Source organism: Pantherophis guttatus, chromosome 3, assembly GCF_059756535.1.
Source record: "Pantherophis guttatus breed Tessera chromosome 3, ASM5975653v1, whole genome shotgun sequence".
Taxonomy (NCBI): Eukaryota; Metazoa; Chordata; class Lepidosauria; order Squamata; family Colubridae; genus Pantherophis; species Pantherophis guttatus.
The window spans coordinates 128,456,566-128,484,248 of NC_142065.1; the positions used below are offsets into that span (position 1 = coordinate 128,456,566).

At 38.4% G+C, this 27,683-nt stretch overlaps 1 protein-coding gene and 1 long non-coding RNA gene across 3 annotated transcripts in view; one reads left to right on the forward strand and one right to left on the reverse strand.

Moving 5' to 3' along the window:
- GABBR2 (gamma-aminobutyric acid type B receptor subunit 2) overlaps positions 1–27,683 on the reverse strand; it is a 376,357-nt gene that overhangs the window by 292,938 nt on the left and 55,736 nt on the right. For both annotated transcript variants that reach the window (XM_034411851.3, XM_034411850.3), the window contains exon 2: positions 17,551–17,688. In XM_034411851.3, coding sequence (XP_034267742.1) covers positions 17,551–17,688 — 138 coding nt within the window. The remainder of the gene's footprint in view (positions 1–17,550; positions 17,689–27,683) is intronic.
- Positions 3,344–13,496, forward strand: LOC148114827 (uncharacterized). Its single transcript, XR_015733582.1, has 2 exons — positions 3,344–6,863; positions 13,223–13,496. It is a non-coding gene; the product is annotated as an uncharacterized LOC148114827 (long non-coding RNA).

Here is a 27,683-nt window from a genome sequence, read left to right on the forward strand (position 1 = left end):
CTAAATTGGCACTATATAAGAGTTAATGGATGTCAAACTCAAGACCCGTGGGGTGCTTAGATCTGGCCCACGGAGCCACCCTGGAAGCCATGAAGGACCAGCCCGCAGTGCCACTGCCAGTGAAAATGGAGCTCAGGAGGGCCGCGTGCAGCCCCCATGGGCTCCGCTTTCAGCCACAATGGCCTCCTGCAGCCCTCTACCAGTGAAAACAGAGATTGGTGGGCTCCATTTTTGGCTGTGATGTCTCCTGCAGCCCTCTGCCAGTCATTGCAGCCAAAAACAGAGCTTGCAAGGGCCATGTGCGGTGCTCCCAAGCTGTTTTTTCTGGAAGAGGGTTGCAGGAGGCCACTGCAGTCGAAAACGGAGCTCGGGAGCCTGCTTTTGCTGGCAGAGCACTTGGGCCATGCTCACCCTGGTCACACCCTTGCCAGCCCCCTGAGGTCAAACACAGCCTTGATGCAGCCCTCAATGAAATCAAATTTGACACCCCCGAGTTAATGGAATTCAAGGGTGGGTCAGGACTTGGAATGTTTGTGGACAGGTAACAATTCTAGGCTGAGTCCTCTCTTAACTCCACCCCAGGCTCTGCCTGCTATTCTACAGGAATGCTGTTAAGGTCCTAAATGTAGGTATTGGTTGTAAAGTTATTTTTTTGCAGCACTGCCAGAAATTTAAAAGATTGCTGAATAAGGTAATTGGTAAGCAAAGACTTATATATTTTTAAATATATATAATAATGATATTTATTGACATGAATAAAAATTATTTTAAACCAGAATATTTTTATTGTTGTAATTTTGATTTTATTCATACATCCATTCTATTATTTTTAACAAGATAAATTGAAATGCATGGAAACATTTGATTAATGTTGACCAGAGTCTTTTTAAAATAAGTCACATTTAGGAAACCTATCCTCACTCCGAGATCCAATACTATAAAAGCAAATCTAAATTCTCACCGGCAAAGAAATTTCCCAAATCAGTGATTCTATCATTTTATACATTTTTATCAACTCACTCCATTTATTTTTAAATATTCTTTTGGGACCCATTAATGAAATTATCAAGTATATTTACACTTTGTCAAAAGTAAAACTGACTCAATAACACCAGCTTATCTTTTCATGATTATGAGACATTCAAATTGATAGCTTGCATAATTTGCCTATAATAATATCCTTATATTTTGCAGCCAACAGAAGACATGCAGCTATCCTACCTTAACCTTCTGTCAACTTATGCCTAAAGGTATAACTATGATAAGAAAAAGTAGTTATTTCTTTATTGTTATCTTTCATATTGCCATTGTCTTCTAAAGTACATTGTTTAGTTCGACAGTAATTCAGAAAACTAGCACATCACATTCTTGGGTAACTCCTTACCTGAAAGCAATGAAGATAAACCCTGTTCAACAAGGAGTCACAGAGGGTATACTACTGTTATTAGTAAGACAGCAATAAGGCAGGTTGGTGAGATTTATTAAGATATTATAGTCCGTGATGGGATTCAACCAGTTCGCACCACTTCGGGAGAACCGGTTGTTAACTTTCTGAACAGTTTGGCAAACTGGTTGTTGGAAGAAATCATTAGGGCACAGAACCGGTTGTTAAATTACTTGAATCCCACCACTGATTATAGTGCTCTCTTTGCTCTGAATAAGGATTTGCTTTATAGATACAACTCCTCTATGCAAAGATAGAATACAAGCTTGATCAGTGTGAGATAGTCAGGGTTGTATCTTGACAATCCAAATTCTTCAGACAGGTGCACCTCAAAAGCTGCATTGTGCACTATGTTTAACTGCTAATATGCAGAGTTACTCAAGTTTTGCCATATGAACAGATTAAGAGCTATATAATCACTCATTTCATTCGATTCCATTCCATATCTCTGAAAGCCATATGCTCTAAAATACTTTTCTTTTAAATTACAACCTGAAATTCCTATGCACTCTTTATTTCATGTTTTCTTCAGCACTCCAAAGAATCACACTTTTCACACATTCCCAGGAATACAGTGGATAAAGTCTACACCCCTGTTATAATGCCAGGTTTTTCAGATGTAAAAAAAATCAGACCAAGTTCTTTTCAGCTTTGACATATAAACTGTACAATTCAATTGATAAACAAACTGAAATATTTTAGAGGAAAAATAACAATAAAAATCTTAGAATAATGTGGTTATATAAAGATGCACAAATTAATACTTCGTTGAAGCACACTTTGATTTTATGATAGCATTCAGTCTTCTGGGTGGGAGTCTATCAGCATGGCATGCCTTGGGATTCTTTGGCCACTCTTCCTTGCAAAAGTGCTCCAAATCTGTCAGATTGCAAGGGCATCTCCTGTGTACAGCCCTCTTCAGGTCACCCCACAGATTTTCAATTGGATTCCGATCCGGCCTCTGGCAGGTCCATTGCAAAATCTTGATCTTATTCTGCTGAAGCCATTCTTTTGTTGATTTGGAGGTATACTTTGCTTTATGTCATGTTGAAAGGTGAAATTCCTCTTCATCTTTAGCATTTTAGAAGAGGCCTAAAGGTTTTGTGCGAAAATTGACTGATATTTGAAACTGTTCATTATTCCCTCCATCTTGACTAAAGCCTCAATTCCAGCGGAAGAAAAGCAGAAAAGCATACTTTTGGAATTATGGCCAAAAGGTCAACCTTGATCTCATCGGACTGTAACACATTTCCCCAGATGCTTTTGTAAGACTTGATGTAAGTTTTTGCAAAATGTAGCTGCGCTTGGACATTTTTTGTAAGAAAAGGTTCCATCTTGCCACTCTACTTCATAGCCCAAACATATAAAGAATACAAGAGATTGTTGTCACAGTAGTACACAACCAGTACAGCAAACAAAGGAAATGCAACTTTGTATTAACAGAAGAACATATAGTTTTCAAATCAAGGGAAACAATAGTTCCATTCTAGTCTGCATTAGTACAATTTTAAATTTTCAAAAGAATTCCAATAGATGGGAACAGATTCAATCAGTCAGTCAGAGGATAGGAAGCAAAATTCTAAGGGAAGATACTGTGGAAGGAGAAAACATGGTTGACCATATCACTTTGTAAACTTCTGTATGGGAGTCACAAAAGAAGGCAAAAATCTATTTTCTATAGATCTTGCTGCAGAAGGCAGAATATTAAAGACAGAGAAAATAATTGCTAGATTCAACTAGGAAAAATGTTAGGAAAGTTAGAAAAAATGCCCTAATAGTAAAAGCATTTCAATGGTAGAACTTGTTACTTTGCTTAGAATAGCAGGTTTTAAACCAAAGCTAAACATAATCTGTCAGAGTTGTTTAAATTTGTATTTCTGCCCTGAGCAAGACGTTGGGCTCGATCTAAATGAGATCTTCCAACTCAGTGATTTCTATATATCAGCACAACTGCTAAATGCAGCCAAAGTGAACTTATGTCACTTATGATCTCTCCACTATGTTTATTTCTGAAAGTATGAATATGCATGACAGATTTTTACATGAACATTAAAAACTCAAGTCTGTAGGGTCATGATGATCAAATGCCAACCCATGGGGCATTTTTCCCATTTTGTACTCTGTCTGGAAGCTAAACCATTTAACTTCTAAGAAAGAGGGGAAAAACATTTTTTCTCAAAAATAGGACTGAGACTACACACCTTCTTAAATATGCATTTGGGATTTTGCATGTAATTCTCACTATCAAGAAGTGTAATTGTATCTCCATAAGGCAGAAATTTGGTAATTGTGAAATCCTTCTTTGCAGATAGTATTCATTTTATTAGGGACAAAAGTATCCCTGCACAGGACATCCTGTGCCATTTATTATTTTTTTGAAATGAATGACTAAAAGACATAATCATCTTCAATAATTTTAATCTCCTACACTGGTCACTGTAATCAGTCTTGAACTACAGAGTCATTAGAGAGAGATATTAAATAAATAAAAACTAAGACCAACATTTAAGGTCAGTAAGTGTTGACAAAACCAGGTCTTCAGGGTCTTGCAAACAAATGTCAACATGGGGGCCAATCTATGAGGATGATGTTTCACAGAGTGGGAGCCATCATGGAGAAGGCCCTTCTTGGTCCCACCAGACCAAGGGGACACAGCATTCCCTGCCGCAACCCACCCCGCTTTGGTAGGTCAGGTAGATTTGACCAGGAAAAGATGGTCCTTCAAATAACCTGTTTCTAAGCCATGTGGGGTTTTGAAGTTGACAACCAGTACCTTGAATTGGACCTAGAAGCAAATTGACAACCAAAGCAGCTCCCACAGGAGAAAAGACACATGTGCACATCTATGCCCGCACAAAACCATGTAGGTCACCACATTTTGAACCAATTGAAACTTCTGGATACTTTTCAAGGTCAGCCCCATGCACAGCATATTGCAACAGTCAAGAAGGGAGATAATAGGGCATGGGTGACTGTCAACAGGGATTGTTGGTCCAGGAAAGGGTGTAACTGGGGCACAACCCATAGTTCCACAAAGGTCCTCCTGTCCATGACTGTCACCTACTCCTCAAGCAGGAGACTTGAGTCCAGGAGAACCCTCAAATTACACATCAGGTCTGTCTCACGAAGTACCACCCCATCCAAAACCAAAGGTGTCAATTCTCCTTGGGCCAAAGAACCCCAAACTCAGAGCCATTCCATCTTGCTAGCGTTCAGTTTCAACCTGTTTTCCTCCATAAAGCCCTTAACTGCCTTGAAGCTCTGTAAGAGAAAGATCACAGCATCACTTAATACACCATGGGCCAAGATATACAGCTGGGTGTGATAAGCAGATTGATTTGTCAGCCCATGGTGACAGATTATCTTATCCAGTGTCTTCATGTAGATGTTAAGCAGAAGCAGAGAAACTATCAAGCCCTGCAGGACCCTGCAAAGCTGGAGATGAGAGCTGGACCTCTCATTTCCTATCAAATGAGAGCAACCACAAAGAAAGGAAGCGAACCAGGGCAACACAGAGCCCCCATTCCCAAACCCCAAAGCCACTCCAGAAGTATGCCATGGTTGATAATATCAAAGGCGATCAAGAATCAAATAGAGCGATTAGCATTCTGACAGTTTGGTCAAATCTTAGCCTGGCACCAACTGGCTTTCTTCCATTAATCTGATAATTTTAGATCCAAATGATGGAAAATGGTCACATACAAATTGTATCTATGGGCTTTCTCCAGAGCATCAATTATTTTAAGGGCTAGATAAGGTATAGAGACCCATAATTACCTAAATCGCATAAATATTTTCTTGATGTTTTAAAAATAATCTCAAAGAACTGCTCCAGTAATTTACTTACCCATCATAATACCTAAAGTATTTTCTAAACCAACTTCTGTACTCTGTTTATAGCTTTCTTAGATAGCAGATTCCAAAAACTCTAGTTCTGGAGACTTTGTTCATGCAGTTCAAGCAAGATTTAATCAGCTGAACATCCCTTACTATGTTGTAAAATATACTCTGAAGTTTTGGGTAATCTCAATCCAGCCATTACTACCGGTAAAAAAAAAATTCAAGTCACGCAGTTTAAAGTTATACTAATTTATTTTAGCTGTCAGAGACTCTAAGATTATATGGTCATTTGTTAAATATAGGGTTTATTAGCAACAAAGATCAGGCACATGATTAGAACAAAGATGTCTTGAATAAGACATCTGAATCAATAGTTGGATTGTAACACTATTATTATATTACTGTTTTTATTTTAACAACCTATTTTTGATTCTATTCTGGTTTATGTCTATACAAGGTTTTTATGTTATTTACAGTATTAGTGTTTTCTACAGGTATACATTCAATACAGGTGATCCTAAAATTGCAGCCACATTTGGGACCAGAATTTCAGTTGCTCAGCTATGTGAATGTTAAGTAAGTCAGGAGGTGACCCTAATTTTATAATCATTTTTACCATGGTGAGGCACAAGTTAATTAAGCAGATCTTGCTTCTCCTAATAATTTTACATCAGAAATTGGCTGGGAAGGCCACAAATCATGGTCATGTGATTGCAGGATGCTGACACTGTTATAAATGCAAGCCAGTGGCCAAAAACCAAAATTGTGATCATGTGACTATGGGGGAGGCACAAAGAGTCATAATTTTGAGGATGGTTATCAATTTTTTTCAGCACTGTTGTAACTTTGAACCATATGGCCCAAACAATTCATCTTCAGTCAATGGCCCAGGCAAACCAAAAGACTGGACACCCATGGTCTATATACTTGAACTGGTTTAATTAATTTATGATATCTAATAGTTCCTATTGAGAATCAAAAAAATGTAGGGGCCAATATTTCAATCCCACCAGTTCTAATTGTTTCCAAAGCTCCTTTCCACTCAATATCCATAGAAAACTAAAAATTCTGCACAATTCAAAGACCATACAGTTATTTCTGTCCAGTGGTTAGGAATGCTCCCTAGTTTTCTTTACCTTAATCTATTATCCATCTTTCACTAATTTTTTAAACCCAAAATACTATTAATCACATAAAGATCAAATTTCTTTGATCAGTACAGAAATCCCATTGCAGTACATCCTACTGCACACTGCACTAAACCATATGAAGCGTATTTAAATTATTTTAAATTCTTTGTTAAAGGCAGATTTATAATTTATATTCTTAATCCTTTTCCTGATTAATCTGCAAATCAATAGAGATCTCTTACTTTAAAGCTAATTGCACAGTTAAAGTAATAAAAAAAGCTAATCCTTTTACTACCCTTGCAGAAATGCTACTAAAATAAAATATGTATTACTCATGTGTTTATATTTTTAAGTTTCATCTTAATATTATTACCCAATATGTCTCCACAGTACAAATGGTAAACAATATTCTGCTGGACTCGTTGGAAAATAAGGACCTTATAATTGAGGTAAGGACAGAATTTTGTAAGGCTTTTATCCTGTTGTGTTTTGACATTTTGCAGTTAACATAAGAGATGGATTCAATTTCAGTCCTGGACCAATAAAACACAAATGCAAAATATAAAATACAGAAACACAAATCTGAGCTGATTTAATAACAGAAAGAGGATATCACTCAATTCTGCAGGCCATAGCTATTGGTAGAAACTTGGCAGTCTTTGTAGTGGTCTTGGAGAAGGAAGCTTATAATGTCTTGAACAGGAAATCAAGTAATAATTCTGGTTCTTACCAATATTCAGAGATGCACAGGGAGCTTTTAACACCTTCATTAGACCATTACCTGGACATTCAGTTTAATTTTATTTTAAAATTCATTCATGGAGATAAGGACACTAAAATAACAAAAAATTTTGCAGAGATTGCATTAAAAGCTTGTAGAACCTGATTATTATTAATGGCAAATTAATTTTGAGCTATACAATGAGGAGTATTATAAAAAAACACTAGAACACTATATTGTTTTCCCCTTTTTCATTACATAGTACTTTTCCTCCTTTCCCCCTTTTATTTCCTCTTTCATTTCTCTACATTATTTCATTTAATCTAATTGCCTTGATATGCATATTGAATTTGTGATCTGTAATAAAGTAGTCAAATTGAAACTACAAAGCAGAAAAGTTCAAATAGAACAAAACAGGATATTTTTAAAAAGATAAAACAATCAAAAACCTAAATAACAGCTTGAGGAAAATTCAATAATAATTATACCTATATAGAATGTGCTATAACTTAATTTTTGAACCACAAAGCGAATACTTACCACATTGAATTATATTGTCCACGCTATGACTAGCATATTTTGTTAAGCTAATGTTTTGTTTCCAGTACCAAAGTGTCTTTCTAGAAAGAACTTTTTGACAGTAGTTCAAATAATTTGAAGTACTATATTTTGCAGCTTTAAACATCATTAAAGATTTTTAAAAGTTACGCTTGTTTTGATATCAAAACAAACATATTTAATATTTCTTAAAACCTGAAACCATTGGTTTTGTATAATAAATGCCTAGAGTAGGAAATGCCTACTCTTTTTTCCAAGTGATTTATGTATTTTTCATATCTGTTGAAAAATTGATGTGTTACTTTAATCTCTAATAAACCCAACTTTATCTGATATGTTCAAAAACGTAAGGATTCCAAGTAGCCAATGATTCTGATCCAAATAAATGGCACAACATATGGTGAATGTATTACTTTTCAGTTATTTTGGCAAATAGTACTCTTTTTGTAGACTCAAAAATGTTTAAAGTATAATTAATTATCTGTAATTAAGGAAACTATCTTATTTACCACCTATGCTTTCTAACAACAATATTTACCTCCCATTTTAAAATATGTGTTATTACAATTGGTTAGTTTCTCATGGAAACAGGGATCAAATATTAATTTTTCACTCAATATCACATGATTTTGATCACCTAAATGATGGAAATAAAACCAACTTCCTTTACACTTAAAACCAAGCATGTGTCAAGATTTCAAAGGTGCCAAATACACACTTTCCATGACAGTACATTTTTGTTCCAATACATCTACTATGTATTCCAATAAGGTGCTAATCCTGAAGAATCTAGATGGAATTACTCCTACTGTACATGAAATAACATGATCAGAGGACAACACTATGTATAATTCAGGGAAATAAAATATATCCTCTTAGAAACAAGACAAAAAGGATGCTATAAATGTAATACTCCCCAATTCCTATTTTCAATTCTACATTAGATTTGCTTAGTTGTTTGGCCATCAAGACTGTAGTAACTACCTATGATTATTCTTTTATTTGTATCTTCTTTTCAACCTGATACATGCTGGTCCTGACAACATGTTGTCTGTAACTGGAGGGATAAGTCATGTTAACTGTTAACAAAAATAAGACAGTCACAAATGCTACTATTTGACTGCAATCTTTTTAATATTATGACTTAAATAGCCGACAGAAATGTATGTAATAATATATGTATTTGCAACAGAATCTTTTAGAGTAATATTATTGGCTTGCTTAAATTCCTTCTGACATTTTATTCACATTTATCTATCTACACTACATGAATGTCTAGATTCTTGCAACCAGAGAACCCATGGAAAAGGGAAGGAGGCAACCAATATAATCTATTGGGCCAAATATATCAAAAAGTACATTTAACTATACAAATACATGACAAATTAAACAATGATTATTTCATTGTTGCCTCATGCTTCTCAGTACTAAATTAAATATGCCTGCCAGAATAGAATAGAATAGAATAGAATAGAATAGAATAGAATAGAATAGAATAGAATAGAATAGAATAGAATACAATACAATACAATACAATACAATACAATACAATACAATACAATACAATACTTTATTGGCCAAGTATGATTGGACACACAAGGTATTTGTCTTTGGTGCATAAGCTCTCAGTGTACATAAAAGATATAAGTGATAAATCATGGTTATAGTCATCATAAATATATTCATAATGAATCATAAGATACAACACTTAGTGATAGTCACAGGATACTAAATAAGCAATCAAAATCATACTAGGAAACTAAATAAAACAATAGAAATCATAAAAATACAAACAACAAGGTTACAGTTATAAGTAGAAAAGGAGATAGGTAATAGGAAAGATGAGAAGAAGAAGAATAGTAATACAGTCTTAGTAAATAGTTTGAAAGTATTGTGGTAAATAGTTGTTTAGCAGAGTGATGCCATGCGGAAAAAACCTGTCCTTGTGTCTAGTTTTTCTGGTGTGCAATGCTCCATAACATCATTTTGAGGGTAGAAGTTGAAACAATTTATGTCCAGGATGTGAGGGGTCTGTAAATATTTTCACAGCCCTCTTTTTGACTGGGGGGGGGGGGCTGTGCTAATTGTACAGATATCTGATGAATGATAGCTTCACCTGCTAAACACATGAAGCATATACTTAGTGGTGAATATTTATCCCCACAATACTGAGAAATTTTCCAATTGGAATCTTTATCTTCATCTACATAATTGTAACTCGTAATTGCATCCTTGCTTTAAAGATTAGCAAATACATTTTTTTAGAAAAACAATCTTTTGTGCTTCCTTGAGTAAACAGCTGGAAAAATGTATCATCGTTTTAAATGGTTCAGCAATATCATTATTGGCTCAAGCTATGAATGTTCAGTAGTGATACAGACATTTATTTTTAACAGAATAATTTATCCCTTATGACACATATTACCATATGTCAATGCTATTTCCAGTGTTTAATGAATTTATAGGGCCAGAATTTCAAGTCTGGTAGCATAAGGTATTTTGTTGCAAGTAGAGAAGTGGAGGACTCTTCTTGTGAAATATTTCTGGACGCGTTCGATTGTATTAATGTCCAATATGCAGTGTGGGTTCCAGACAGATGAGCAGTATTTGAGAATTGGTCTAGCAAATGTTTTGTATGCTCTGGTTAGCAGTGTGATATTACCAGAGAAGAAGCTACACAAGATTAGGTTTACAACTCTTAATGCCTGTTTGGTGATGTTGTTATAGTGGGCTTTGGCACTTAGATCATTAGATATGAGTACTCCAAGGTCCTTGACAGAGTGAGGGTCATCTACAAGGTCGTGTCCACAAAGCTTGTATTTTGTGTTCTGATTCTTTTTGCCAATGTGTGAGATAGAGCATTTGTTGGTTGAGATTTGGAGTTGCCAATTGTTTGACCATTCCAACACATAGTCAAGGTCTTTTTGAAGGGTAGCAGCATTGTCGGTAGTGTTAAATATTTTTACATCATCGGCGAAGAGAACGCAATTGCTTATAACATGTTCGCAAAGGTCGTTTATGTATAGTATGAAGAGTGTTGGTCCTAGAACACTGCTTTGGGGGACACCGCTATTTATAGCTGTAGGATTTGATAGGGCGCTCCCTATTTTGTCCACTTGTTGTCTGTTTGACAGGAATGCAACTATCCAATTATGTAGGGGTCCAGAGATGCCATAGGAATTTAGTTTTAGAAGTAATTTGTCATGTACCAATGAATCAAAGGCTTTACAGAAGTCTATGTAAATTGCGTCTATTGCTTTGCTTTTACTAGAGTACAGGTTGCAGTGGCTCAAGGGACGTGGTAGCTCAGTGGCTAAGATGCTGAGCTTGTAGATCAAAAGGTCGGCAGTTCAGCGGTTCGAATCCCTAGTGCCGCGTAACAGGGATGAGCTCCCATCACTTGTCCCAGCTTCTGCCAACCTAGCAGTTTGAAAGCATGTAAAAAATGCAAGTAGAAAAATAGGGAGGACCACCTCAGTGGTCCATGTGCCTTTGGTGTTTAGTCATGCCGGCCACATGACCACAGAGATGTCTTCGGACAGCGCTGGCTCCTTGGCTTTGAAACGGAGATGAGCACCGCCCCCTAGAGTCGGGAATGACTAGCACATATGTGCGAGGGGAAACTTTATCTTTAGAGTACAGGAAGGAGACATATTTTGTCATTAAGTAGCAGCTGTTTTAACAGATAGCAGTGGTCCTATATCTTTACGTTTTAAAATAGGATGGCAAAAAATAGCGTTATTACCTTGTCAAACTTCAGCCACATTTTGTAGCATCTTCATTTATAGTCTAGGTCACAATGAGACAGAATGCATGCACTTTGTAAAATCTTCCCAGCTGTCTTCCATATATCTGTACATCAATCAGATCAGAAGCTATTCCAGCTCAGAGCAGGGTGGAAATTCCCACTGGGATTACAATGCAGTTATAATACTGTATAGCCATAAGGCAACCTCTTTAACAGTGTCAAAATCCCTTCCAAAGGTACCAAGCAACTCTGAGACTTTCATTTCTCAAAGGTCCATTGTCAGACATCAAGCTGCACAAATAGAACTTCCTTCCTTCCTTCCTTCCTTCCTTCCTTCCTTCCTTCCTTCCTTCCTTCCTTCCTTGATGTTGAACAATATTTTAGACATCACTACTGGCTGTGATAGTGGTGGAGAAATAGTAGCAACAGTAAATTACTCAAAGCTCCATTTTCATCCACCAAATCTTTTTTTTTAAAACACTTTACTTAGACATCTTGGTGCATGGGGATGGTTCTAGCATTCCTAGCTAAATCTATGACGAGCCATCAAAATAAGTAATAAAATGCATCACAAACAAGAGAATTGGCTGCCATTTGAAAAATTCACCACATTTGCTGAAATGTTGGCCACTATTCATTGTTAAGTACAGAATGTTCTACATGCCCAAAGTAGCACTGCATTCCCTAGACAACAGTTCTCCATGCCAAACATCAAACTACTTGGGAGGCCTGTGGCAATTTCAAAGGCAGCTTGTGAGGCCTTAACATTGATTAAACTTCTGCTGTATCCCAGGTAATACCATTGTTCCAATCATGATTTCTCAGCTTTGCCAAGAGTACAATTTGTTTTTGGTTATTGGGGTCTCTAAAATCCCATGACAATGAACAAATACATTCAAAATCAATGTAGAAAATATGATCCATTTGCAACCATGGATTTTCCACCTTGTATCTGTTTTCTAGCTGACCCAGTCTTGTTTCTTTCAGGTGTGAAATTGAGGCTGTGTTCATATGACAGAGTATGGTTAGCATGCTATACTCAGTAGTTTTCTGAGTTCCTAACCACAATGAATCATAAACTCTTAGGCTGGGTTCATACAAAACACTCATTTATGATTTGCCATTTTGTCACAAGGTTATGTTGGAGAGTATTTGCAATCTTCCTTGTATTTACTTTTAGTGAAATGTTGACCAAATACCCAGACAACTGGATGACCATGAGCAAAGGGCTGAAAACCAAAGATGTTCAATCTTTTGAAGGGTTTTTTGTTGCTTTTTAATAAACTATGAATAAATGTAACATTTTTAACAAGTAGAAAGTTAAGGAGATTTTTAAAGTCATGTCAGGTGTGAACAACCAGACCCACATATGCAGAATTTATTTATTTATTTATTTATTTTATTTTATTTTATTTTATTTTATTTTATTTTATTTTATTTCTATACCGCCCTACTCCCGAAGGACTCAGGGCGGTGCACAGCCAAACAATAAAACACATACATACAAAATTTAAAAGTAGAATAAAATCAAATTAAATAATTTTGGCCCCGACAAATTTAAAACCCCAAACTTTTAAAACCACTTTAAAATTGAATGTATAAAATACTAAAAGATATTTAAAAATTAAAAATCTTTTATAAAAGAGGGAGAAAATTAGGCCAGGCCCGCCTGGTGAAATAGTAAGGTCTTTAAAGTGCGGCGGAAGGTGCGCAGATCCGGGATCCTCCGTATCTCTGAGGGGATATGCTAACTACTTTATTATGTTCTGTCTACAATACAGGAATCTCATGAATTGGGCAGCCTACTCCCTGCCAGTTGGGTGCTTCCTAAAAAGTCTTCCTATTACGATGTTGTTTCTCAAAGATGAATAGGTTCTCCTAAGTCTAATGGAATCTGTTATGGATCCTGAACTGCTATGGTACAACTATAACAATTGTGATGCAACTCTGAAAAGTCAAATTCACCTCTGTTTTGCAACAGAGGAGAATTTATATATTTTCTTTATGAACTTATGAGCTGCTTTTTTTTAATGAATAAATAAGGACTTTCAATTTGTTACTAATGTCACAAAGATTATTGTTTTTATGGGTTTGATATTTTCTATTGGGCCTTTATTATTATTATTTGGATGCTACATTTGGAATATTTATTTTGATTAGGTTAAGTGATAACCAGTAGTGAAAAGTCATTCAATCAACTTCATGGAAGAATGGGAATTTGAAATTGGATTTCTCAAATTTACTTCCAATACCATAATGAAAGTATGGCAGCCATTTGGTGGAAAAATATATTCTCTTTAAAAGGTATATATGAACTACTCCATTGGTATCTTTCAAATTAAAGATCCCTTAATGCCCCTCTAGATATTTTGATTAATAATCCTTTATCATTGGCCAGGCTTTGTCTTTGGTGGTAGGAACTTAGTTAAAAACATATATGTTATATTATAAGCATTCCACCTTGCCTATCTATGTTCCATTTTTTGTTTTATATGTAGCTACATCTATTCAGCTACATCTATATCATAAGCATACACATTTACAGGGCCATTTGTCTTTTACTGAACATTATTGAACAAGAAATGCAGGATTTCTTTTTAGACATGTATACCAGGCAATATTACATAACTAAGTCCAGGATAAATGTACTACAGTCCAATAAAATAATGAAATAAAACATTGAATTCAAATGTAGTTCTGCAAAAACTTTTTCCATTTGCAAAAGGGCAGAAAACCAACAGATCATCCTGCTGGAAGATGATTCTCCCTTCAGCCTGAACTGCCCTGACTTCGTAAATGAAATACACAGAGTTTCTCAATTTCAATGTTGTTGAAGAAGTGTATACACCATAATATAGTTACTATTGATTTTTTTTTTTAAAAAAAGGTCCACAAACACATAAAATATAAGAATAGGTAAACAGAAATATTTACTTTCTCGTCTTATTGAATGAGGTTTTGCAGGGATGTTCATTAAGAGTTTGTTGTAATTCTTTGTACCTTAAATCAACATTAATCAGTCAGATTTGTTCCTGTTCATATTACTACATTTTATGCAGGTTATCATCCAATACAAAAGCATGCAAATTATGCAATTGCACTTAAATAAATAGTTTATGTATTATTATTAAATGGTTTAATAATAACTTATTAAATGGTTTTAAAAGGATTAAAATGCTTCAAATGATTTCTAAAAGCCCAACAAGTTGTCTATCACTCTACCAGTTTGAAGTCAAGAGTAGATAGATTTCCTGAAAACAATTGAATAGAATATTGCTTGCTTAAGTTATCTTCCAAATTTGTTAAATAAAAGCAAAAAAGCTCCTTTTGTTAAAATGAAGATAATCTTTAGGAAAGAACTTAACTCTTCTTTCGGTGTTGGCCTGAAATATAAAATACATATCTTTTCTCATGGCTGCCTTATTTTTATAGGTTTTCCTGATAAAAAAGAAGAAAAGAGCATCAAAGAAAAGAATTCAAAGCTGAATTCTCCATCATTTCTTTCAGTAACATGTTATCAATAGTTTTCTAATCTTCTGTTTTCTCCTTAAAGTTTCTCCTTAAAACTTTTATTGTTAATCAATATTTTTTCCAGTAAAGTCTTATGTCAAGAAAAATCACGTATCATCATGGCATGTATTGTTGACAATAGCCGACAAAGATTTATCCTTTAGCTGCTCATCAAAAAGAATTGTGGAAATACATGATTAAAACTGCATTGATATGGCTATATACCTAACACATTTATTCATATTCCCTGGTGTGACATCACTCACATTTATTTACATCCCACCTCTCCATCCTAATATTTAATAATATTTCAAAATTTCAAAAAAAAATGCAAATTTTCAAAAACAGGATAATACTTTAAAAGTAATAATTAAACTATCATGAAACAATTCTGACAACTTGGCTGAAGAGACTGTGGAGAAAGTGGGGGACAAAGTCTGGAATGTATTCCACTGAAAGGCATATAGGAAAAAGCCCACTTCCTACATGTAAGAGAAAAGGCTGTACAACCAGGGTCATCTTCAAGAGCACAGTTCCCCAACCTTTCCAGCTTTGCAGACTGGCGGTGTGTCTGTGTGTGTGGAGATAGTTCCATGCGAGCAGCAGGAAAGCAGGCACACAACTCCATTTGCACAAGCAGTGGGCAAGCACGCACATTGCTCATGCAAATGGAGTGCATAAGCATGTACCCAGTGCTTGCGCAAGTGGGGATGTACGCACACTCATCCGCCACTTCCGCGGCCAGGTTCCAAATGGTTCAAGGCCTTGTATTGGGCCACAGCCCAGGAGTTGGGGACCTCTGCTCAAGAGGACACTCCCCCTATATAACTTAATACTTGAAAAGCCACCTCTCTGATAGCCAGCTCCTAATCATCAAGAGCTGAGCAAGTCTGGACTGAGATGCTCATTTTAAGTTCAAAATATCTGTTTTGAATTTCAAGTGGATTATATCTGTCTCTCTAGAACAGATATTCTAGGATTTTCTTGTTTCAAGCTTAGAACATTTTTATGCAGGCAGAATAGCATTAGAATGCTTCTGGTGATGATACAACAACCCATTCTGAACCTGATACAGTTTGTTCAAACAAAAAAGGAATGTTGTGTTGAGATCAAAATATTTTTCAGTAGTTTGTACACTATTATTTGACAGGATAAGAGATCTACTATGAAAGTGTGCTTATAAAATAGGTGTCCTAATAGCATTTAAGGTGGTCATCTTTGATATACACTATTTTCACTAATAGTGAAAGTATATGTTTTACCTATGAATAAATATTTTTGGATCTAATCTTCTAGAATGAATTAATGAATGAAGTCCTAGGAATGAGATTTACTGTACCACATTACTGATTCATGTAGCAGCTTACCAATAAAAGTACACAAAACATGAATTTTCAGGTGAAAATCATAGCTACCGGGAATGGTTCTATCAGATGCTATAACTACCAGCCTAGAAACTTTTTCTAATCCTATTTTGGTAATATTTACCTACTTCAGTTTTGATTGATTTCTGATTATGTGCCATCAAGTTGTTTTCAACTGCTATAATGAAATGATTATTCAAAGCTCAGTTGTAGATAAGGTTGTGTGTTAAAAACATACAGTAATATATTATAGCTGATTACAAGGTGATTATATAAAGATTACACATAGCAAAAAAGATGCAATTGCCAAATGAAATCTTGCTATTATCTTGACTTGTAATTAATTTCATAAAGGTACCCTGCATTCTAAAAATAGTTAAATACAGACGTTTCCAACTTATCCTCATTTACCACAAAATCCAAACTATTTTTTCCAAAAACTGGATAAAATCAATATCTGTTAAACATCATGGTATTTGGTCCATAAGGTTAGCTGTTCCTGAAACCAGAGCTCAGAAGGAGAAGAGTAGCCTCTTTCTACATTTACTTGTCTAAAGAATAACTATCAGACTAAGTCCCTTTTATTCTAAAATCAGATTTTATTCTTCAAAACTATAATACAACTAGCTGTACTTTACTTGTTGGAAGTACAAAAACAACATTCCTTGCAATGTATTCAGTGGCAGACTGCAGTTATCTCTCAGCTTCAGGAACTCCCAACTTCTAATTAAGCAGATAATTAATAGTACCTTTGATCATGCCCACAGCAATTCTGCCAAACCATCTTTACACTAATATCAAATTAATAATTCAGAAATTATTTTTTCTTGTGTATGTGGATGGTCTCAGAATGTGTTTCATAAATTGCTGCAACAAATTAAATGTACCTCAAAATCCCATTTTGAATCTGGCTTTACAACAGAACCACAGTTATACAATGCATCTCTACATCTTTCAGCATTTCACATCCACACAAAGCCTGTGATTGAAACTCTCTAAATCCTCCATATCACTCTTAGTAGATGACAGGTCATGGGAAATATGGAGGAAAACAATAATTTCCTCTCTATCCCACTGATAGTTATATCAGCAAAAACATTTCATTGGACTTCATTTGTTTGTGGATTTTGAAGTAGATCATAGAAGTCAGACACCTTCCTTAGAATTATATATCTAATGTTCTAAACACTTTAAAGCATGGGAGATATTTCTATATATAATTGAGAATTACTCACCTGGACCAAATTCCATCCTATTAAGGATTCAGCAATGATGGATGTTACAGTTGTACATACGCCACCAAAAACCATTAGATGTGTAGGTCCATATTTTATTGCATCATAGAAGGCTTTAAGACCCTTTGCATTGTCACACTAGGGAAAACAAACAAACAAAATCATATGTAATTTCATATTAAATGTGCACTTTGATATTTAAGGATTCCCATAATTAATACCATAATTGAAGGAAAGTAGTCAGCAAGCAGGAACTGTTATTTTAATTGTCCTACATGCCTGCTCTTCTATGTTGTAACAGAGAAATGTCTTTAAATCATATATATAGCATGATACATAAAGAAAATGTCTATCAAAATCTGTGTTCCACTTTTAAATCTAATTTTGCACTTTAGCCAAACTTATTATTGCTATTTCATAACAACATTCCTTACATTATATTCCTGCAAAAAATCTATTCTTCTATCACTGGTCAGAATTATATATATATATATATATATATATCAGTATTTATATATTGTTTTTCAACTTCTCATTTAACTCCACTCCCCCCAAATATTCAGTAAAGATAATAAAGCAATAATAATTTAAAACACGTACATTATGAGAAACACCACCACATATCATAAGCAAAGCAACATCATCTATATAAAGAAATAATTTTAAATCTTTCTGAAGACTAAGTTTAAGATAAGAGTTATCACTATCTCATATATTCAAGAAGTTCACCTTTGACAGTGGTGTAGGCAGTGGTGGGATTCTGCCGGTTCTAGGGGGTTCGGCCGAACCGTTTGTTAACCGTTTGCCCCTTGCCCTGCCCCTCCGCACCACTGGGCGAGGGGTGGGCGAGCCAGCAATTTAACAAAAACGGTTCGGTGTTTTCCGCGGGGCTTCAAAGAGCCACCCTACATCTGATCAGTGTTAAAAGAAAAGAAATGAATAGACCGACGCCTGCAAATATAAATGGGTAGACCCAGTGGTGGGATTCTACTTTGGTAGAACCGGTTGTTAAGTAGTTAAGCCAGTGGTTGCCAAAGTGGGCAGTACCGCCCCCTGGGGGGCGGTGGGATGCCTTAGGGGGGCGGTAAACAGCAAGGGGGGGCGGCAAGAGGGATGCTAGAGGCAAAGGGGGGCGACAGGGGGGCTAAGTGGCAAGGAGGGTGCCCCCCCTTGACCTATGCCTCGCAGCACTTACCTCCTTGTAAGCAAACAGCAAGAAAAAAACCAGCCTCTTTCAGTTTCAGCATAGGTTAATTAGCATGATTAGATCGGCCTCCGACTCTCAGCTAATTTGCTCTCAGCTGTTTTGCAGGCTTGTTTGCAAGCTCTTGTTTTGCACGCTCTTTGCTTGCTGCAAAGAGTGCTCGAGCAGATATTTTTTTTCCCTAGCTAAAAGGAAAATGAAAATAAAGCAGGCTCTGCTGCAACGTGACAAAATGACGCAGGGAGAGAGATTTCTTTTTCTTTTTCTTTCTCCTCACCAAAAAAGGTAGGTGCAAACAATGGGAAATTTAGGGCAAAAGAGGAGAGTTCAAGATTTTAAAAGAAAAAAGAAAAAAAGCTCTATTTAACTAGGGAATTGTAATAATTGGGATACTATTAATTGTATATTGTGTTGAAAGCAGAAATGGTTAAGTTGTGGTTTGGAGGAATATATAGGGGAAATTATTTGGTTTATTATTATTGGTAAATATAATTAATGGATTTGTAAGAAATTGGATTGCATGAAAATAATTGGAATATTCATGTTCATATTGATTAATATACAAAAAAGATAGTTATATAATTAATTGATTTATATTAAAATGCTAAATTTGTATTAAACAACTGTATTACATAATTACATAATTAACCAATGTGAGGATGGATATAAAAATAGATGACAATGGGAAGGGGTATAATATAGAATAGAAGGGAAAAATTGAATTTGATTAAGATTAGAGATGAAGATGAAGGGTAATATTGGTTTTTTTTAAAAAATAGATGAGGAATAAATATGGCAAAAAGGAAATATAGAAATTATAAATTTAATTGAAATGACTAAACACTGTTTAAATTTGTGAACCGGCCAAATACTCTGTTCAAAGAAAATAAATTGTATGTTTGTATGTGTGTTTCTAATTACTGCTATTTATTCATATTTGTTCTCTTTTATTCTTTAAAGTTTAACCATTCATTCTTTATCTTAATATCTTTATATTTGTTTGGGATTGGCTTTCTTCCCTTTCATCTTTTTTATTGTACAGCAATCTTTCTCCTCAAACCTACCACCTCTCTCTTTTCTTTCCTTCTTACTTTCTCTTCCCCCCCTCTTCTTCTCCTCCCTACTTCCTCTTCCTTTCTCCTTCTCCTCCTCTCTTCCTCCCCCTCTTACCTTCACTCCTACTCTAATTTCCCTTCCTTCATCCCTCTCTATTGCTGTATCCTTTTATGCATATGGACTACTCAGAGGGCTGAAAAAGTTATTTTTGACTGGTTCTCGCACTTTTGACCAGTCCTCGAACTTATGACTGTCCTAACATTTTATGTTTTTGCCCTATCTTGTCACCATGGTGAAGAGAAGCAGTTGTGAAATGAGTGACACGGTTGTTAAGAATGCTACAATGGGCATAAATGATGACCAGTCATAAGTGCGAAGACCGGTCAAAAGTGCGAGAACCTGTCAGAAATCACTTTTTTCAGCCCTCTGGGTAGTCCTTTTGTGCATATGGACTACTCAGAGGGCTGAAAAAGTTATTTTTGATTGGTCCTCGCACTTTTGACCAGTCCTCGAACTTATGACTGTCCTCACATTTTACGTTTTTGCTCTAGCTTGTCACTATGAAGAAGAGAAATAAGTGACACGGTTGTTAAGAATGCCACAATGGGCATAAATGTGAGGATGGTCATAAGTGCGAGGACCGGTCAAAAGTACGAGGACCAGTCAGATATGACTTTTTTCAGCCCTCTTGAGTAGTCCCTATGCAGATAGCCACGCCCACCCGGTCACATGACCAGCTAGCCATACCCACCCAGTCGTATGACCACCAAGCCACACCCCCAACTAAGCCACGCCCACAGAACCGGTTGTTAAAAAATTTGAATCCCACCACTGGGTGTAGGACATATGATAGAAGTTTTTGAACTGGCAGAAAAACTATGAAGGAGTAGACAGTCTCTCATTTAGCATGGCCCCAAACTTTATTCACACTAATTAATATCTGAATTAGTCCAAGAAACACAAAACAGATTAAATGGCAACAGTCACATGCCCTGAATAGAGAGGCTCCATTAACAAACTATGCTCAGAAGGAGCTGTAGTAAAAACCAACGATTCAAACCCAAATTCCTTCCAGTATTCTGACTGCTTTACATGCAGAAGTGGTGCTTCATCCCTGCAGTGCAAAGGGGCTTCTTTTACAAGCCAAGCCAACCAACTCAGCTAATACTTTAGAAGAAAATATGAAAATAATAAATAAATAAATAAATAAATATATAATTAAATATATAATCAGAAATTTGGAGCTAGTAACGGGAACCTATCCATTGGTGGGAACTTCTGATATGTCAGTCTCCCACTTCTTAACAGCCATTTGTGTCATTTTTTTCTCCTCACAAAATGGGTGAGGAATATTAATTTTTTCCCCTCTACAGTTAACCAGCTGGCAGTGGAGGGGAAACCGACCAATTCAAGTAGATCCCTGGCAGCCACAAAATGTCAGCATAGTTGCAACTGAAAACGTTTAAGGGCTGGAACATTAGCTATTGAAGGCAATGTAGTGAAGCTACACAAACTCACTCCTGCTCAGAACCTACACATTGCTTTAGGAGACCAGCTGAAACTGCACCACTGATTTTTCAGAAACATATTAGATAATGCACTTCACTTACTGGCTATTCCCAGTTTACCTTTCCCTTGTTAGCTGCTATTAGCTTCCAATACCAGCTATTTTAAAGTATTGCTATATTAAAATGCCCATGTTTTCTGAAAATAATCTATTTAACTGTTCCTTATAACAAATATTGGTTTCTAATAAGTTATATATACAATCTCTTTTCTGCAATGGAATTTACAAATAATAGAGATTTTTCTATACAGACGTTTATTGAAAACCATATAGTAGAAAGAAAATACTAGGTAAGGCACATAAATTACTTACTCCTCAGATCCACTTTCCCAAAGGAAATAAACTGTTATCTCAACCATTAAATATTTATTTAAAAAAATGTTGATTAGGGCACTATGAGATGGAATTAACACTAGGAAGCAAAGTTGCTGGGCGATAATACAGGAGAAGATGGTAATACATTAATGATAATTGTATTCATACAACATAGCCTTTGTCTCAATCAATGAGCTACTGTCTTTGTAAATGAACCCTCATTATGTCACTATCTTTATTTCATCAATATGCAAGTACAATCAAATTATGATGCTCAATCCAATCAATAGTTCTGCTGCAATGATCATATGATTATTGGAATTTGCCTAAGTCTACATACAGGGTTACATTTCTGCCCTTTCCAAGTTTGCTTCTGCTAACTCTGGAACTGTAAGTAAACAGGATGCCTACTACAAGTGATGCCTGATCTCTGAAACAAATTCTAAAAGGTAACTTATACTACAATTTAGTATTAGCAGTAGGATAGAGGGAAACACTGAAGCAATAACAACAGCACTTAGACTTCTATATCGCTCCATAGTGCCTTATAGCACTTTCTGAGCGGTTTACAATGTCAGCTTACTGCCTCAACTAACTGGATCTTGATTTTACCAACCTCAGAAAGATGGAAGGTTGAGGCAACCTTGGTCAGGATTGAACTCCTAGCTGTGAGCAGAATTAGCCTACAATACTGCATTGTAACCACTGTGCCTCCACAGCTCCTCAAGGTAGTTATTTTGTAGCAAGAATCAGCCATTATCTGTTGACCCATAATCTTTTTCTTTTGTGTCACCTGGCAACCACCAGCAACCTTTGATTATTATTATTATTATTTATTGAATTTCTATACCGCCCTTCTCCCGAAGGACTCAGGAATGATGCTTCTAGATATTCAATGGGGAAACCCCAATAGTTTGTGAAACCACGAATTTCATCCCATGTTTTGCTTTGAGAACTGGCCATGGCCAGGGTTCTTCTGAGTTAGGAAGTACTTAATTTAATTTAATTTAATTTAATTTAATATTTAAATTTATATACCGCCCTTCTCCCGAAGGACTCAGGGCGGTGAACAGCCATAAGTAAAAAACATCAAATATAAAAACAATTTAAAAATGAATTAAACAATTTGGCCCGATAGTTAAAATCCCCCATTAAAAATCCAAATTAAAATACACAATTGGAGAGATTAGGCCAGCCCGACTTGATGAAATAAAAAGGTTTTGAGGGCCCGACGGAAAGTATGTAAGTCCAGAATCGTCTGTATCTCTGGGGGGAGCTCGTTCCAGAGGGCAGGTGCTCCCACAAAGAAAGCTCTCTCCTGGGGGCCGCCAATCAACATTGTTTGGCTGATGGCACCCGGAGGAGCCCCTCTCTGTGGGAGCGTACTGGCCAATGGGAGGCTCTCGGTGGCAGAAGGCGGTCCCGTAAATATCCCGGCCCTAAGCCATGGAGCATTCTAAAGGTGGTCACCAACACCTTGAATCGCACCCCGAGGACCACCGGGAGCCAGTGCAGCTCACGCAGGAGAGGTGTTACATGGGAGCGCCATGACGCTCCCATAATCACCCGCACGGCCACATTCTGGACCAGTTGGAGCCTCCGGATGCTCTTCAAGGGGTGCCCCATGTAGAGAGCATTGCAGTAGTCCAGGCAGGAAGTGATGAGGGCATGAGTGACCGTGCGTAAGGAGTCCCAATCCAGAAAGGGACACAACTGGCAAATCAGGCGAGCCTGATAAGAAAAACCCCTGGCCACGGCCGTCACATGCTTTTCTAAAGACAGCCGTGCATCTAGGAGGACACCCAAGTTGTGAGCCCTCTCTGTGGGGGCCAACGACTCACCCCCAATAGTCAGAGATGGCACCAACTGACTATATCGGGACGCTGGAAGCCACAGCCACTCGGTCTTGGATGGGTTGAGCTTGAGCCCATTTCTCCTCATCCAGATCCGCACAGCCTCCAGACACCAGGACATCACATCAAGGGCATCATTGGGGTGGTCCGGGGTGGAGATTTACAGCTGAGTGTCATCAGCGTATTGATGGTACTTCACCCCAAAACCACGGATGATCTCACCCAGCGGCTTCATATAAATGTTGAACAGAAGGGGCGAGAGGACCGACCCCTGCGGCCCCCCACATACAAGGCGCTCCGGGTCAACCTCTGGCCCCCCATCAACACAAACTGCGACCAGTCAGAGAGGAAGGAGGAGAACCACCACAACATGGTGCCCCCCACCCCTAACATCTCCAACCATCGCAGCATGATACCATGGTCGATGGTGTCAAAAGCCGCTGAGAGATCTAACAGGACCAAGACAGAGGAACAGCCCTGTCCTGAGCCCTCCAGAGATCATCAACCAATGCGACCAATGCCGTTTCCGTGCTGTGCCTAGGCCTGAAGCCCGACTGGAATGGATCAAGATAGACCACTTCATCCAGGTACTGGGGGAACTGTCGCGCCACCACACTCTCAACAACCTTCGCCACGAAGTGAAGGTTGGAGACTGGACGATAATTTGCTAAAACAGCTAGGTCCAAGGAGGGCTTCTTGAGGAGGGACCTCACCACCACCTCTTTCAAGGTGGTGGGAAAGTAGCCCTCTCTCAAAGAAGCGTTAACAACCCCTTGGAGCCAGCCTCGTGTAACCTCCCGGGAAGCCAGCACCAACCAGGAGGGACACGGGTCCAATAAACATGTGGCCGTGCTAAGTCTACCCAGAATCCTGTCCATGTCTTCAGGGGTCACTGGGTCAAACTCCTCCCAGATAATGCTCTCAAGACCTGTCTCTGTCACCCCGCCTGTATCTACCAAGTCAGAATAATAATAATAATAATAATAATAATAATAATAATAATAATAATAATAATAATAATAATAATTTTATTTCTATACCGCCCTTCTCCCGAAGGACTCAGGGCGGTGTACAGCCAATTTAAAAACACAAGACACAACAATAATTAAAAATTAAAATAATTAAATAGATTTGGCCGATTTAAAACCCCAAAAATTAAAATACCCCAATTTAAAATTATTATATTGACAGCCCTGCCTGGCGGAACAACAGGGTCTTCAGTGCGCAGCGGAACACCCGGAGGTCGGAGATCTTACGTATTTCCGGGGGCAGTTCATTCCACAGGGTTGGGGCTCCCACAGAGAAGGCCCTCCCCCTGGGTGTCGCCAGCCGACATAACTTGGCTGATGGCACCCTGAGGAGACCCTCTCTGTGGGAACGGACTGGTCGGTGGGAGGCTATTGGTGGCAGAAGACGGTCTCGAAGGTATCTGGTTCCTGTGCCATGGAGCGCTTTAAAGGTGGTAACCAACACCTTGAATCACACCCGGAAGACCACTGGGAGCCAGTGCAGCTCGCGCAGGAGGGGTGTCACGCGGGCACAACGAGGTGCGCCCATAATTACCCGCGCGGCCGCATTCTGGACCAGCTGGAGCCTCCGAGTGCTCTTCAAGGGGAACCCCATGTAGAGAGCATTACAATAGTCCAGCCGGGAGGTGACAAGGGCATGAGTGACCGTGCGCAAGGCGTCCCGGTCCAGAAAGGGCTGCAACTGGCGGATCAGGCGAACCTGATAAAAGGCCCCCCTGGCCACGGCCATCATATGCTCTTCTAAAGACAGCCGTGCGTCCAGGAGGACACCCAGATTGCGAGCCCTCTCTGTGGGGGGCAAAGATTCACCCCCAATAGTCAGCGATGGCACCTGCTGACTATATCGGGACGCCGGTAGCCACAGCCACTCGGTCTTGGAAGGGTTGAGTCTGAGCCTGTTCCTCCCCATCCAGACCCGCACGGCCTCCAGGCCTTCCTGAATTTGAGCGACTTTGTCATGCAGATACTGCACAAAATCCTCAGCCCTGCCCTCCAAGGGGTCCTCCCGTGCTCCCGGATGGAGCAGGGAGTGGGTCACCTTGAACAGCGTGGCTGGGCGGTTATCTGCAGATGCGATAAGAACAGAAAAATAATTAAACTTTGCCGTTTTTATCGCCACTAGATAGGTCTTACTATGAGACCTTACCATTGTTCGGTTGGATTCGGAAAGGCTAGCCCTCCAACTGCTCTCTAGGCGTCTTTTCCAGCGCTTCATCTCCCTCAGCTCCTCGGAGAACCAGGGAGCTAAGTGAGATCTGCGGAGGGTCAGAGGTCGCAAAGGCACAACACGGTCCAAAGCTCCAGTGGTCACCCTATCCCAGGCGGCCACCAGTCTTCAGCCGGGTCGTGAGCCAGAGCCTCAGGGAATGGCTCAAGCTCCGTCTGGAACCTATCAGAATCCATCAGGCACCTGGGGCGGAACCACCTAGTCGGTTCCGCCTCCCTGCGGCAGGGTGTAGCAGTTTGAAGGTCAAGTTGAAGGAGAGAATGGTCAGACCATGACAAGGGTTTAATCACTACATCCCCTATATCTAAACCATTCAGCCACTGGCCAGAGATGAAGACCAAGTCCAGAGTGTGTCCCCCTATGTGTGTAGGGCCATGAACTAACTAGGTCAGGTCCATGGCCATCATGGAAGCCATGAACTCCCGAGCCGCCTCAGACATTTCACTGATGGACGGCAGGTTGAAATCCCCCATAACCATAAGTCTGGGGGTATCAACCGCCATCCTGGCTATCACGTTGAGCAGTTCAGGCAGGGCCGTCACCATGTGGCAGGGAGCTAGGTATGTGATCAGCAGGCCCACCTGCACCCCATGACCCCACTTCACAAACAGGGACTCACATCTGGCTATCTGAGGCACAGTGGCCTCCTTCGGACCAAGACCTTCCTTTATAACAACCGCTACCCCCCCCGCCCCTCCCCTGAACCCTCAGCTGATGGAATGCTCGGAAGCCTGGTGGGCACATTTCAACAAGAGGAACCCCCCCTTCCTGGCCCAACCAGGTCTCCGTAATACCCGCCAGGTCCGCTCCCTCCTCTTGAACAAGATCAAAAATGAGGGGGGCTTTATTTACTTGCTCCATAGTTGAATGAGCTTCTGTATTTCCAACTGATTTTTGTGGACACATTTCCAACAATAAATGGACACAACATTTCCAAAAACTTGATCCAGTAAATTAAAGGTTCTTTAGAGGTACCCAGCCTTGGGTACCCAGCCATTCTTTCTTAGACATCACAATGCAATCCCACTACTGAATTTCAGCAACATCAGTCCCTTCCTGTACCTCATTGCTCCTGATGAGGGAGAAGCTCCTGTAACTCCTCCTGCCTGCCAAAACACCTTCAGCAGATAATCATACTTGACATTCCTGCCAGTCTTCTTGGACCACTTTCAGAGTAGTTGTTTTGGATTAATAATGGACCATACTTCCTTCTCCCAGAGAACTGGAAATAAACCACCTAGACAGGACTATTTTATAGAAGATTATATGGATTTACAGCCCAGATCCAAAATGGCTCAATTTCTTTTCATTCTACAAAACTTGCCAGGAGTGTATGCTTTCATTACTGTTGTCCCTTTGCGTGCCTATCCAAATATTCAAGAAGGATTTTATACTGCAGTCCCTGTTTCCTGGATTCATATAGGATATAATAAGGGTAGGGAAGGGAAGGATATAATAAATTGGATTATAACTTTTCGTAAATTAGTTCAGTCATTTGCCATTCACAATTAACTAGGGTGGCATTAAAATGCTATTTTCTGATCACACCCTACACAAAAATAGGCTCTTTTAGCTAAAACCTAAATTGACAACTACCATCTCTCCAGGAACCTGTTTTGGAAAATATCAGAATCACTCCTTAGAATCTAATGCTGCCAAAGTTCCTGCCCAAAATGATTGAGGTAGATTAAAAACATATAGTAAAACACATCAGAGACCATCCTGAAGATTGGTTTGCTTGCTTTTGTGTTGCACTCCATCCCTAATTGGGAGTGAATCTGAATGCCTTTGCTGATTGCTCATTAGCTGTTGGGATTATTTTTAGGGGACTTCCATTTGAAATCAGCAAAAGGCTTATCAATGCAATCTTAGATTGGAGAAG